This window comes from Entelurus aequoreus, linkage group LG02, assembly GCF_033978785.1.
Source record: "Entelurus aequoreus isolate RoL-2023_Sb linkage group LG02, RoL_Eaeq_v1.1, whole genome shotgun sequence".
Classification (NCBI taxonomy): domain Eukaryota; kingdom Metazoa; phylum Chordata; class Actinopteri; order Syngnathiformes; family Syngnathidae; genus Entelurus; species Entelurus aequoreus.
In genome coordinates, this window is record NC_084732.1 from 89,623,266 (window position 1) to 89,639,965 (window position 16,700).

Here is a 16,700-nt window from a genome sequence, read left to right on the forward strand (position 1 = left end):
ATTCAAAGGTGATATGAAATATGTTCAGACTGTCAATCATTCAAAGGTGATATGAAATATGTTCAGACTGTCAATCATTCAAAGTTGATATGAAATATGTTCAGACTGTCAATCATTCAAAGGTGATATGAAATATGTTCAGACTGTCAATCATTCAAAGTTGATATGAAATATGTTCAGACTGTCAATCATTCAAAGGTGATATGAAATATGTTCAGACTGTCAATCATTCAAAGGTGATATGAAATATGTTCAGACTGTCAATCATTCAAAGGTGATATGAAATATGTTCAGACTGTCAATCATTCAAAGGTGATATGAAATATGTTCAGACTGTCAATCATTCAAAGGTGATTTGGGACTTAAAGGCTGTCTTAACATTGGAAGTATTTTGTCAAACTTGAATGAAGTTAAGCAGCTACTGAGCAACTCAAAGTTGGACTTCTAGCAATGAATGAAACTTCTTTACATCCCAATCACATGATCAATGTTCCTGTTACACATGATCAATGTTCCTCTTACACATGATCAATGTTCCTCTTACACATGATCAATGTTCCTGTTACACATGATCAATGTTCCTCTTACACATGATCAATGTTCCTGTTACACATGATCAATGTTCCTCTTACACATGATCAATGTTCCTCTTACACATGATCAATGTTCCTCTTACACATGATCAATGTTCCTCTTACACATGATCAATGTTCCTCTTACACATGATCAATGTTCCTGTTACACATGATCAATGTTCTTCTTACACATGATCAATGTTCTTCTTACACATGATCAATGTTCCTGTTACACATGATCAATGTTCCTCTTACACATGATCAATGTTCCTGTTACACATGATCAATGTTCTTCTTACACATGATCAATGTTCTTCTTACACATGATCAATGTTCCTGTTACACATGATCAATGTTCCTCTTACACATGATCAATGTTCCTGTTACACATGATCAATGTTCTTCTTACACATGATCAATGTTCCTGTTACACATGATCAATGTTCCTGTTACACATGATCAATGTTCCTCTTACACATGATCAATGTTCCTGTTACACATGATCAATGTTCCTGTTACACATGATCAATGTTCCTCTTACACATGATCAATGTTCCTGTTACACATGATCAATGTTCCTCTTACACATGATCAATGTTCCTGTTACACATGATCAATGTTCCTCTTACACATGATCAATGTTCCTCTTACACATGTCACATGATCAATGTTCCTGTTACACATGATCAATGTTCCTGTTACACATGATCAATGTTCCTCTTACACATGATCAATGTTCCTGTTACACATGATCAATGTTCCTGTTACACATGATCAATGTTCCTCTTACACATGATCAATGTTCCTGTTACACATGATCAATGTTCCTGTTACACATGATCAATGTTCCTCTTACACATGATCAATGTTCCTGTTACACATGATCAATGTTCCTCTTACACATGATCAATGTTCCTGTTACACATGATCAATGTTCCTCTTACACATGATCAATGTTCCTGTTACACATGATCAATGTTCCTCTTACACATGATCAATGTTCCTGTTACACATGATCAATGTTCCTCTTACACATGATCAATGTTCCTCTTACACATGATCAATGTTCCTCTTACACATGATCAATGTTCCTGTTACACATGATCAATGTTCCTCTTACACATGATCAATGTTCCTCTTACACATGATCAATGTTCCTCTTACACATGATCAATGTTCCTGTTACACATGATCAATGTTCTTCTTACACATGATCAATGTTCCTGTTACACATGATCAATGTTCCTGTTACACATGTCACATGATCAATGTTCCTGTTACACATGTCACATGATCAATGTTCCTGTTACACATGATCAATGTTCCTCTTACACATGTCACATGATCAATGTTCCTGTTACACATGATCAATGTTCTTCTTACACATGATCAATGTTCCTGTTACACATGATCAATGTTCCTGTTACACATGTCACATGATCAATGTTCCTGTTACACATGTCACATGATCAATGTTCCTGTTACACATGATCAATGTTCCTCTTACACATGTCACATGATCAATGTTCCTGTTACACATGATCAATGTTCCTCTTACACATGTCACATGATCAATGTAGTGAAGTGAAGTGAAGTGAATTACATTTATATAGCGCTTTTTCTCAAGTGACTCAAAGCGCTTTACATAGTGAAACCCAATATCTAAGTTACATTTAAACCAGTGTGGGTGGCACTGGGAGCAGGTGGGTAAAGTGTCTTGCCCAAGGACACAACGGAAGTGACTAGGATGGCGGAAGCGGGGATCGAACCTGCAACCCTCAAGTTGCTGGCACGGCCGCTCTACCAACCGAGCTATACCGTAATGTATAATTAATTTATTATATATGTTTGAAATCAGATAGATTATGATTGTAAATGTTATAAATTAATTAATTAGATATGTTTTAAATCAGATAAATTATGATTATAAAGTTAATAAATTAATTAATTAGATTATATATTAAATCCGATAGATTATGAATGTAAAGTTAATCAATTAATTCATTAGATTATGTTTTAATTCACATGGATTATGATTGTAAAGTTAATAAATTAATTCATAAAATTATGTTTTAAATCAAATGCATTATGATTGTAAAGTTTGTAAATAATTTAATAGATTATCTTGTAAATCAGATCGATTATGATTGTAAAGTTAATAAATTAATTCATTTCAATAAATGATGTTTTAAATCAGAGATTATGATTGTAAAGTTGATACATTAATTCATTAGATGATGTTTTAAATCAGATTCTGATTGTAAAGTTGATAAATAAATGATTGGTTCTTATGATTTAGTTGTATGTATTAAACAGACAAACACGGTGACGTCACAGACTTTCTTTCAGCGTCTTTACAGCGTTAGGCTCCTCCCCCAAGCCCCGCCCCCCAGTCAGCTGTTCCATGCTGGCAGTGATGCTGAAGATCTGCGTCTTCTTTCCCAGCACAACCTCCGAGATTTGGCAGCATCATCTTTCATCATCGCATTATTGATTATTGATTATTCCACGAGGATGGCGTCCAAACACGTCGGCATCTTCTTTCATCTTCTGCTCTTCTCATATCAAACCTCCGCTTTTCCAACCCCGACACCATCCGGCGAGGGTGAGTTGGCCTTTTCAAACATCACCATTGTTACTGCAATCGTTAGGGACAAGCGCTAGAAAATGGATGGCTCGAGGAGCAAATCATCATTCATCTCTTGTCAAAGTTGCCATCAAAAACATCAAACAAACTGCTTATAATTATTGTTTATTCATTATACTTCACTTCTAATTATTGTTTGTTCATTATACTTCACTTCTAATTATTGTTTATTCATTATACTTCACTTCTAATTATTGTTTGTTCATTATACTTCACTTCTAATTATTGTTTGTTCATTATACTTCACTTCTAATTATTGTTTATTCATTATACTTCACTTCTAATTCTTGTTTGTTCATTATACTTCACTTCTAATTATTGTTTGTTCATTATAATTCACTTGTAATTATTGTTTGTTCATTATACTTCACTTCTAATTATTGTTTGTTCATTATACTTCACTTGTAATTATTGTTTATTCATTATACTTCACTTCTAATTATTGTTTATTCATTATACTTCACTTCTAATTCTTGTTTGTTCATTATACTTCACTTCTAATTATTGTTTGTTAATTACACTTCACTTCTAATTATTGTGGATGTTGTTTATTATTTACAGTTCAGTTCTAATTATTGTTGATGTTGTTTATTATTTACAGTTCAGCTCTAATTATTGTTGATGTTGTTTATTAATTACACTTCACTTCTAATTAGTGTTGACGTTGTTTATTATTTACAGTTGAGTTCTAATTATTCTTGATGTTGTTTACTAATTACAGTTCAGTTGTAATTATTGTTGATGTTTATTATTTCCAGTTCAGTTGTGATCATTGTTGATGTTGTTTATTATTTACAGTTCAGTTGTGATCATTGTTAATGTTGTTTATTATTTACAGTTCAGTTGTGATCATTGTTGATGTTGTTTATTATTTACAGTTCAGTTGTGATCATTGTTGATGTTGTTTATTATTTACAGTTCAGTTGTGATCATTGTTGATGTTGTTTATTATTTACAGTTCAGTTGTGATCATTGTTGATGTTGTTTCCATGGATTAAGGCTAAATGCGCTGGCTAACAGAACCCAGCAAAGTTAAGACGCATGTGTTCTATTTCTGACTCACTTTAAGCTTTTCTTTGATAATCCGATTAAGGTCTGGCGGGGGTGGGGGGGGGGGGGGGGTCAGCGTGTGTAACATAAAGTAATAAAGATGTGTGATTCAATAACAAGTGATGCGATATTATGTTTGTTGTCAGATCAATTCTTGTATGATGGACTGCTGACAGGAGAAAGATTACCTGAAGAGCAGGTGAGGCTCTCTCAGTTTGTTGCTTTCTTTATTTAAAGGGACAGTGCACATTTATCAACACATACAGTAGTAAATATGTCTCACATACAGTAGTAAATATGTCTCACATACAGTAGTAAATATGTCTCACATACAGTAGTAAATATGTCTCACATACAGTAGTAAATATGTCTCACATACAGTAGTAAATATGTCTCATTATTGCAAAGATGCTACACACACATACAAATATATATATATATATATATATATATATATATATATATATATATATATATATATATATATATATATATATATATATATATATATATATATATATATATATATATATATATATATATATATGGATAAGCAACAGTTTGTAAATATTGATTGAGTGTTTGTTATTTGATCAGATTGCTGAGGCGGACAATGTGAAAGCTGCAGTACAGTTGGCTGGTAAGAGGAAACTGTAAATTATATTATATTATATCATGTATTATTTTGTATTATATTGTCTTGTATAGTATTATATTAAATGATGTTATGTTATTGTATAATATATTATATTGTATTATTTTATAGCATAGTATATCATATCATATATTATATAGTCTTCTATAATATAAATGATAGTATATGATATTTAATAGCACTTTTAAGTAAAGGTGTTGAAATGAAAGAAGTCCAACAATAAACAACACAAACCTATTTATTATTAACCGCCAGGAATGGATTTATGCCTTCTTTAAGTTGAAGTGGAGTGTTTTCATTAAGCATCAACAAGTTCAGTTTAGCTCATGACGCAATATGTGGATTGATGCGGACACGGTTGTTACTGGATACTTTCTAGTATGCGTCTGCCTTGGAGACTTTGTATGTGTATTTAGCAACTATGATTATGTGATACTTGTTGACAAATGTGCTTCTATGATTATTACCTACGCTTAGCTGCTGTGTAGCTGCTAGCTCCGAGTAGCATGTTTACCTTTTGTAAATGAGTGTAATTATTGGAGGACACTTACATGTTAACTGGATGTCCAGAGTAAACACTCTGCTTGTATCGCACATGATATCTCACACAAGTAAACACTCTGCTTATATCACACATGATATCACACAAGTAAACACGATGCAGGACTGCTTGTATCGCACATGATATCACACACAAGTAAACACTCTGCTTGTATCGCGCATGATATCACACGAGTAAACACACTGCAGGACTGCTTGTATCGCACATGATATCACACACAGGTAAACACTCTGCAGGACTGCTTGTATCACACATGATATCACACACAAGTAAACACTCTGCAGGACTGCTTGTATCGCACATGATATCACACACAAGTAAACACTCTGCAGGACTGCTTGCATCACAAATGATATCACACAAAAGTAAACACGCTGCTGGACTGCTTGTATCGCACATGATATCTTACACAAGTAAACCTGCTGCAGGACTGCTTGTATCGCACATAATATCACACACAAGTAAATACTGCAGGACTGCTTGTATCGCACATGATATCTCACACAAGTAAACACTCTGCTTGTATCGCACATGATATCACACGAGTAAACACGCTGCAGGACTGCTTGTATCGCACATGATATCACACACTGGTAAACACTCTGCAGGACTGCTTGTATCACACATGATATCACACACAAGTAAACACTCTGCAGGACTGCTTGTATCGCACATGATATCACACATAAGTGAACACTCTGCAGGACTGCTTGCATCACAAATGATATCACATAAAAGTAAACACAATGCAGGACTGCTTGTATCGCACATGATATCTTACACAAGTAAACCCGCTGCAGGACTGCTTGTATCGCATATAATATCACACACAAGTAAATACTGCAGGACTGCTTGTATCGCACATGATATCTCACACTCAAGTAAACACGCTGCAAGACAACTAATATCGCACATGACCTCGCACACAAGCAAACAAGCTGAAGAACTGCTTGTATCCCATATGGTATCTTACACAAGTAAAGACACTACAGGATTGTTTGTATCGAACATGATATCTCACACACATGTACATGCTGCAGGACTGCTTGTATCGCACATGATATCACACACAAGTAAACACGCTGAAGGACTCCTTGTATTACACATGATATCACACACAGGTAAACACGCTGAAGGACTCATTGTATCGCACATGATATCCCACACAAGTAAAGACGCTGAAGGACTGCTTGTTTTGCATATGATATCTCACACAAGTAAACACTCTGCTTGTATCGCACATGATATCCCACACAAGTAAAGACGCTGAAGGACTGCTTGTTTTGCATATGATATCTCACACAAGTAAACACGCTGCTTGTATCGCACATGATATCCCACACAAGTAAAGACGCTGAAGGACTGCTTGTTTTGCATATGATATCTCACACAAGTAAACACTCTGCTTGTATCGCACATGATATCCCACACAAGTAAAGACGCTGAAGGACTGCTTGTTTTGCATATGATATCTCACACAAGTAAACACTCTGCTTGTATCGCACATGATATCCCACACAAGTAAAGACGCTGAAGGACTGCTTGTTTTGCATATGATATCTCACACAAGTAAACACGCTGCTTGTATCGCACATGATATCCCACACAAGTAAAGACGCTGAAGGACTGCTTGTTTTGCATATGATATCACACACAAGTAAACACTCTGCTTGTATCGCACATGATATACCACACATGTAAAGACGCTGAAGGACTGCTTGTTTTGCATATGATATCTCACACAAGTAAACACTCTGCTTGTATCGCACATGATATGCCACACAAGTAAAGACGCTGAAGGAATGCTAGTTTTGCATATGATATCAGACATAAGTAATCACGCTGGCACATAACATGCGATATTTGTCAGGTTTTTGATGATATTGGACTGATACCCGACATTGATGATGTGATGTGTTGTCCACTCAGAGAGGAAGCAGGAGGACCAGGATGAGGACCAGGATGATCAGCTTGTGGTCCTCAGCCAGAAGGTGAAGGACCAGGATGAGGACCAGGATGAGGACCAGGATGAGGACCAGGATGATGAGGTTGTGGTCCACAGCCAGAAGGTGAAGGACCAGGATGAGGACCAGGATGAGGACCAGGATGAGGACCAGGATGATGAGGTTGTGGTCCACAGCCAGAAGGTGAAGGACCAGGATGAGGACCAGGATGAGGACCAGGATGAGGACCAGGATGATGAGGTTGTGGTCCACAGCCAGAAGGTGAAGGCGGTGAAGCATCACTTTGTTCCAGATGACTCGGATTCCACCAAGAGTAGACGTCTGGCGCAGGACTATGATTCTACCAAGAACGCCATGGAACATGGCAAGTACTGGAGCAAGCACACTAGCAAGTACAGTAGCAAGTACACTAGCAAGTACAGTAGCAAGCACAGTAGGTATAGTAGCAAGCACAGTAGCAAGTACAGTAGCAAGTACAATAGGTATAGTAGCAAGTACTGGAGCAAGCACAGTAGGTATAGTAGCAAGTACAGTAGCAAGTACAGTAGCAAGTACTGGAGCAAGCACAGTAGCAAGTACTGTAGGTATAGTAGCAAGCACAGTAGCAAGTACAGTAGCAAGTACAGTAGGTATAGTAGAAAGTACTGGAGCAAGTACTGGAGCAAGCACAGTAGGTATAGTAGCAAGTACAGTAGCAAGTACAGTAGCAAGTACTGGAGCAAGCACAGTAGGTACAGTAGCAAGTACAGTAGCAAGTACTGGAGCAAGCACAGTAGGTATAGTAGCAAGTACAGTAGCAAGTACAGTAGCAAGTACTGGAGCAAGCACAGTAGGTACAGTAGCAAGTACAGTAGCAAGTACTGGAGCAAGCGCAGTAGGTATAGTAGCAAGTACAGTAGCAAGCACAGTAGGTATAGTAGCAAGTACAGTAGCAAGCACAGTAGGTGTAGTATCAAGTACAGTAGCAAGCACAGTAGGTATAGTAGCAAGTACAGCCGGTATAGTAGCAAGTACAGTAGCAAGCACAGTAGGTGTAGTAGCAAGTACAGTAGCAAAAACAGTAGCAAGTACAGCAGGTATAGTAACAAGTTACAGTAACAAGTACAGTAGGTATAGTAGAAAGTTACAATAACAAGTACAGTAGGTATAGTAGCAAGTACAGTAGGTATAGTAGCAAGTACTGGAGCAAGTACTGGAGCAAGCACAGTAGGTATAGTAGCAAGTACAGTAGCAAGTACAGTAGCAAGTACTGGAGCAAGCACAGTAGGTACAGTAGCAAGTACAGTAGCAAGTACTGGAGCAAGCGCAGTAGGTATAGTAGCAAGTACAGTAGCAAGCACAGTAGGTATAGTAGCAAGTACAGTAGCAAGCACAGTAGCAAGTACAGTAGCAAGTACAGTAGCAAGCACAGTAGGTATAGTAGCAAGTACAGCCGGTATAGTAGCAAGTACAGTAGCAAGCACAGTAGGTGCAGTAGCAAGTACAGTAGCAAGCACAGTAGGTGTAGTAGCAAGTACAGTAGCAAAAACAGTAGCAAGTACAGCAGGTATAGTAACAAGTTACAGTAACAAGTACAGTAGGTATAGTAGCAAGTTACAATAACAAGTACAGTAGGTGTAGTAGCAAGTACAGTAGGTATAGTAGCAAGTACAGTAGGTATAGTAGCAAGTACGGTAGCTGAGAGGTTGTTGCCTACTGGGTTACCTTTGACCCCATTTTGCAAGGATAATATCTAAGAAAAGTAATTTAAAACCTGACTTTTCCTCAGCCAAAGTATTAACCGTATATCTTGTCAGTACTTTGGAAATACTTTATTTGATATTTATTATAATATATTAGTATGTATTATTTTCATTCTTACCATTGCTTCATGCACTCACTGCCACACCCACCTGGTTGTCATTAGTATGAATACCTACTGTATTACATCACCATATACAGTATGAATACCTACTGTATTACATCACCATATACAATATTAGTACCTACTGTATTACATCACCATAGACAGTATTAGTTCCTACTGTATTACATCACTATTTACAGTATTTGTTCCTACTGTATTACATCACCATATACAGTATTATTACCTACTGCATTACATCACTATATACAGTATGAGTAGCTACTTTACTACATCACTATATACAGTATTAGTAGCTACTTTATTACATCACTATATACAGTATTAATACCTACTGTATTACATCACTATATGCAGTATTAGTATTAATACTTACTGTGTTACATCACTATATACAGTATTAGTATGAGTACTTACTGTATTACATCACTGTATACAGTATTAGTATGAGTACTTACTGTATTACATCACTGTATACAGTATTAGTATTAGTAATTACTGTATTAAATCACTTTATACAGTATTAGTATGAGTACCTACTGTATTACTTCATTATATACAGTATTACTTTGAGTAACTACTGTATAACTTCACTATATACAGTATTAGTATGAGTACCTACTATATTACTTCACTATATACAGTATTAGTATGAGTACCTACTGTATTACTTCACTATATACTGTATTAGTATGAGTACCTACTGTATTACTTCACTATATACAGTATTAGTATGAGTACCTACTGTATTACTTCACTATATACAGTATTAGTATGAGTACCTACTGTATTACTTCACTATATACAGTATTAGTATGAGTACCTACTGTATTACTTCCCTATATACTGTATTAGTATGAGTACCTACTGTATTACTTCACTATATACAGTATTAGTATGAGTACCTACTGTATTACTTCACTATATACAGTATTAGTATGAGTACATACTGTATTACTTCACTATATACTGTATTAGTATGAGTAACTACTGTATTACTTCACTATATACAGTATAAGTATGAGTACCTACTGTATTACTTCACTATATACAGTATTAGTATGAGTACCTACTGTATTACTTCACTATATACAGTATTAGTATGAGTACCTACTGTATTACTTCACTATATACAGTATTAGTATGAGTACCTACTATATTACTTCACTATATACAGTATTAGTATGAGTACCTACTATATTACTTCACTATATACAGTATTAGTATGAGTACCTACTATATTACTTCACTATATACAGTATTAGTATGAGTACCTACTATATTACTTCACTATATACAGTATTAGTATGAGTATTGTTGCGTCGACCAGCATTCCTCCAATGGGGAATTCAAATTGCTAGTCTCTCCCAGATTCTTTTTATGTCAATATGCTGTTGTTTATATTCAATCACCAGGCAGAAGTTGGTATTTTGTGGTTTATTCTCCAAGCTTAGAGGACAAACCTGAGACCAATCCAGCACCCAAGCATTCCCTAGCCCGGTCCAGATCGGTCTACCAAAACCCCGGAACTCCTCTCTACTTCCTCCTTCTCCTGTCCCCCCCCCACCTGCTGTTTCCCCAGTGTAGCTGTGCTTCTTATCTTAGGAATGTAATGGCAGTCTCAACAAAGACAGTGCTCTGACTCTAACCAAGGACACTCGAATCCAAGCACTTTGTACCACACGAGACATTAGCTGATGTAAATATGACTATAGGAGTTTTTAGAAAGAAGTAACACTTAAATATGGATATGATTCTGATCTGCTTCCATCAGTACATACTGTATTACTTCACTATATACAGTATTAGTATGAGTACCTACTATATTACTTCACTATATACAGTATTAGTATGAGTACCTACTATATTACTTCACTATATACAGTATTAGTATGAGTACCTACTATATTACTTCACTATATACAGTATTAGTATGAGTACCTACTATATTACTTCACTATATACAGTATTAGTATGAGTACCTACTGTATTACTTCACTATATACAGTATTAGTATGAGTACCTACTGTATTACTTCACTATATACAGTATTAGTATGAGTACCTACTATATTACTTCACTATATACAGTATTAGTATGAGTACCTACTATATTACTTCACTATATACAGTATTAGTATGAGTACCTACTGTATTACTTCACTATATACAGTATTAGTATGAGTACCTACTATATTACTTCACTATATACTGTATTAGTATGAGTACCTACTGTATTACTTCACTATATACAGTATAAGTATGAGTACCTACTGTATTACTTCACTATATACAGTATTAGTATGAGTACATACTGTATTACTTCACTATATACAGTATTAGTATGAGTACCTACTGTATTACTTCACTATATACAGTATTAGTATGAGTACCTACTGTATTACTTCACTATGTACAGTATTAGTATGAGTACCTACTGTATTACTTCACTATATACAGTATTAGTATGAGTACCTACTGTATTACTTCACTATGTACAGTATTAGTATGAGTACCTACTGTATTACTTCACTATATACAGTATAAGTATGAGTACCTACTGTATTACTTCACTATATACAGTATTAGTATGAGTACCTACTGTATTATTTCACTATGTACAGTATTAGTATGAGTACCTGTATTCCAAAATAAGTATGGTGGAGAGAAAATCAACCAGACTTAGCTAACGCTAACATCTTCTCCCCTTTTAGATGAGCCGGAGACGTTCCGTCAGGTGGACGGTTCAATGCTGACCTCGGAGGACATCGTCCAGAAGATGGCCAACAAGATCTACCAGGAGGACGACCGAGGCGTCTTTGACAGGATCGTTTCCAAGCTGCTCAAACTTGGCCTGGTAGGTCAAACTTTCAATCTTCTCAACGTTGGTGTCTGCTAAAACACTTTCAATCTTCTCAACGTTGGTGTCTGCTAAAACACTTTCAATCTTCTCAACGTTGGTGTCTGCTAAAACACTTTCAATCTTCTCAACGTTGGTGTCTGCTAAAACACTTTCAATCTTCTCAACGTTGGTGTCTGCTAAAACACTTTCAATCTTCTCAACGTTGGTGTCTGCTAAAACACTTTCAATCTTCTCAACGTTGGTGTCTGCTAAAACACTTTCAATCTTCTCAACGTTGGTGTCTGCTAAAACACTTTCAATCTTCTCAACGTTGGTGTCTGCTAAAACACTTTCAATCTTCTCAACTTTGGTGTCTGCTAAAACACTTTCAATCTTCTCAACGTTGGTGTCTGCTAAAACACTTTCAATCTTCTCAACGTTGGTGTCTGCTAAAACACTTTCAATCTTCTCAACTTTGGTGTCTGCTAAAACACTTTCAATCTTCTCAACGTTGGTGTCTGCTAAAACACTTTCAATCTTCTCAACGTTGGTGTCTGCTAAAACACGCAAAATTTCATCGAACGCAAAGATGACCAAAGAAATTCCTGCGTCTCTTAAATGAACAAAATAGTTGACAATCCATTTCATGTGTTTGTCTTCATGAATATGCAGAATATATGCTCATTATTACACATAATACTGTAAATATAATTATTTACTGTGTTTGTCTTCATAAATGGACGGGGTGGCGAAGTTGGTAGAGTGGCCGTGCCAGCAATGGGAGTGTTGCTGGTTACTGGGGTTCAATTCCCACCTTCTACCATCCTAGTCACGTCCGTTGTGTCCTTGGGCAAGACACTTCACCCTTGCTCCTGATGGCTGCTGGTTATCAATCAATCAATCAATGTTTATTTATATAGCCCTAAATCACAAGTGTCTCAAAGGGCTGTACAAGCCACAACGACATCCTCTGTGTCGAGTGGGTCTGACATAATATTGTGAAAGTCCAACACATCAGCGAAAGTCCAGTCCATGGTGGGGCCAGCGGGAACCATCCCGAGCGGAGACGGGTCAGCAGCGTAGAGATGTCCCCATCTGATGGACAGGCTAGCGGTCCACCCCGGAGCAGAGTAGAAAAGAAAAGAAAAGAAACGGCAGATCAACTGGTCTAAAAAGGGAGTCTATTTAAAGGCTAGAGTATACAAATGAGTTTTAAGATGAGACTTAAATGCTTAGCGCCTTGCATGGCAGCTCCCGCCATCAGTGTGTGAATGTGTGTGTGAATGTGTGTGTGAATGTGTGTGTGAATGTGTGTGTGTGAATGTGTGTGTGTGAATGTGTGTGTGAATGTGTGAATGTGTGTGTGAATGTGGAAATAGTGTCAAAGCGCTTTGAGTACCTTGAAGGTAGAAAAGCGCTACACAAGTATAACCCATTTATCATTTATTTATTTAAATATGCGGAATATATGATGGTTATTACACATAATACTGTAAATATGATAATTGACTGTGTTTGTCTTCATGAATATGCAGAATATATGATGGTTATTACACATAATTCTGTAAATATAATTATTTAGTGTGTTTGTCTTCATAAATATGCAGAATATATGATGGTTATTACACATAATTCTGTAAATATAATTATTTAGTGTGTTTGTCTTCATAATTATGCAGAATATATGATGGTTATTACACATAATTCTGTAAATATAATTATTTAGTGTGTTTGTCTTCATGAATATGCAGAATATATGATGGTTATTACACATAATACTGTAAATATGATAATTGACTGTGTTTGTCTTCATAAATATGCAGAATATATGATGGTTATTACACATAATACTGTAAATATGATAATTGACTGTGTTTGTCTTCATAAATATGCAGAATATATGATGGTTATTACACATAATACTGTAAATATGATAATTGACTGTGTTTGTCTTCATAAATATGCAGAATATATGATGGTTATTACACATAATACTGTAAATATGATAATTGACTGTGTTTGTCTTCATAAATATGCAGAATATATGATGGTTATTACACATAATACTGTAAATATGATAATTGACTGTGTTTGTCTTCATAAATATGCAGAATATATGATGGTTATTACACATAATACTGTAAATATGATAATTGACTGTGTTTGTCTTCATAAATATGCAGAATATATGATGGTTATTACAACTCCATTCTTCCATCCATCTTCTTCCGTATATCTGAGGTCGGGTCGTGGGGGCAGCAGCCTAAGCAGAGAAGCCCAGAATTCTCTCTCCCCAGCTACTTGGTCCAGCTCCTCGGGGAGGGGGGGGGGGGATCCTGAGGCATTTCCAGGCAAACCGGGAGACATAGTCTCCCCAACGTGTCCTGGGTCTTTCCCGTGGCCTCCTACTGGTTGAACACCTCCTAAGGGACCCTAAGGAAGGTGTTCAGGGGGCATCCTGACCAGATGCCTGAACCACCTCATCTGGCTCCTCTCCATGTGTAGGAGCAGCGGCTTTTCTCTGAGCTCCTCCCGAATGAGAGAGCTTCTCACCCTATCTCTAATGGAGAGCCCCTCCGCCCGACGGAGGAAACTCATTTCGGCCGCTTGTACCCGTGATCTTGTACTTTCGGTCATAACCCAAAGTTCATGACCATAGGTGAGGATGGGAACGTAGATCCACCGGTAAATTGAAAGCTTTGTCTTCTGACTTAGCTCATTTTTCACCACGATGGACCAATACAGGGTCTTCATCACTGCAGATAACACACCAATCCACCTGTCGATCTCACGATCCTCTCTTCCCTCACTTGTGAACAAGACTCAGAGGTACTTGAACTCCTCCACTTGGGGAAAGATCTCCTCCCCAACCCAGAGATGGCACTCTACCCTTTTCCGGGCGAGAACCATGGACTCCGACTTGGAGGTGCTGATTCTCTTCCCATTCGCTACACACTCGGCTGCGAACCAATCCAGTGAGAGCTGAAGATCTTGACCAGATGAAGCCATCATGACCACATCATCTGCAAAAAGCAGAGACCTAATCCTGCAGCCACCAAACCTGATCCCCTCATCTGCACCTAGAAATTCTATCCATAAAAGTTCTAAACAGAATCGCTGACAAAGTCCAACTGGAAACGGATCCGACTTACTGCCGACAATGTGGACCAAGTTCTGACACCGATCATAAAGGGAGCGAATCGCCACAATCAGACGGTCCGATATCCCATACTCTCTGAACATTCCCCACGAGACTTCCCGACGGACCGGTCAAATGCCTTCTCCAAGTCCACAAAGCAAATGAAGACTGGTTGGGCAAACTCCCATGCACCCTCGAGAACCTTGCCGAGAGTATAAAGCTGTTCCACAGGTCCACAACCAGGACGAAAACCACACTGCTCCTCCTGAATCCGAGGTTTGACTTTCCGGCATAGCCTCCTATCCAGTACACCTGAATAGATCTTACCAAGGAGGCTGAGGAGTGTGATCCCACCATAGTTGGAACACACTCTCCAGTTCCCCTTCTTAAAGAGAGGAACCACTGCACCAGTCTGCCAATCCAGAGGCACTGTACCCGATGTCCATGCAATGCTGAAGAGTCTTGTCAACCAAGAAAGCCCCACAGCATCCAGAGCCATCAGTAACTCCGGGCGGATCTCAGCCACCCCCGGGTCCTGCCATCGAGGAGTTTTTTAACTACCCCAGCAACTTCAGCCCCAGAAATAGGAGAGCCCACCACAGATTCCCCAGGCACTGCTTCCTCATAGGAAGACGTGTAGGTGGGATTGAGGAGGTCTTCGAAGTATTCCCTCCACCGATCCACAACATTCGCAGTCGAGGTCAGCAGAACACCATCCTCACCATACACGGTGTTGACAGTGCACTGCTTCCCCTTCCTGAGGCGGCGGATGGTGGTCCAGAATTGCTGTCCCGTACAATTGACCACTAAATGGTAACACCCGAATAAGTTTTTCAACTTGTTTAAGTCGGGGTCCACGTTAATCAATTCATGGTAAAGGAGGTCTTCGAAGTATTCCCTCCACCAATTCAAAATGATCTGAGTCGAGGTCAGTAGCACAGCAGCCCCACCATAAACGGTGTTGACAGTGCACTGCTTCCCCCTCCTGAGGCAGCGGATGGTGGTCCAGAATGGCTTTGAAGCCGTCCGGAATTCGTTTTCCATGGCTTTGCCAAACTCCTCCTAAGTCCAAATTTTTTCCTCTGCAACCGCCAATGCAACGCCCCGCTTGGCCTGTCGGTACCTGTCCGCTGCCTTCGGAGTCCCATGAGCCAAAAGGACCCAATAGGACTCCTTCCTTCTGGGATTACCACCACGACAGGCACCAACCACCTTGCTCACACAGCTCCGATTGGCCGTCTTGACAATAGAGGTACAGAGCAAGGTCCACTCGGACTCAATGTCCAGCACCTCCTCATGACATGTTAAAAGTTCATTCGGAGGTTGGAATTGAAACTCTCTCTGACAGGAGACTCTGCTACACGTTTCCAGCAGACCCTCACAATGCGTTTGGGCCTGCCAGG

General features: G+C 38.1%; 1 protein-coding gene across 3 annotated transcripts in view; it reads left to right on the forward strand.

Annotated features, from left to right (window-relative positions):
• Positions 1 to 2,978: 2,978 nt before the first annotated feature.
• scg3 (secretogranin III) overlaps positions 2,979 to 16,700 on the forward strand; it is a 62,034-nt gene continuing 48,312 nt past the window's right edge. For 2 of the 3 annotated variants that reach the window (XM_062034122.1, XM_062034130.1), the window contains exons 1-5: positions 2,979 to 3,180; positions 4,419 to 4,471; positions 4,870 to 4,912; positions 7,419 to 7,817; positions 12,031 to 12,173. In XM_062034122.1, the coding sequence (XP_061890106.1) occupies positions 3,090 to 3,180; positions 4,419 to 4,471; positions 4,870 to 4,912; positions 7,419 to 7,817; positions 12,031 to 12,173 (729 nt within the window). In that variant the 5' untranslated portion in view covers positions 2,979 to 3,089. The remainder of the gene's footprint in view (positions 3,181 to 4,418; positions 4,472 to 4,869; positions 4,913 to 7,418; positions 7,818 to 12,030; positions 12,174 to 16,700) is intronic. The other variant, XM_062034138.1, reaches the window with a different exon arrangement.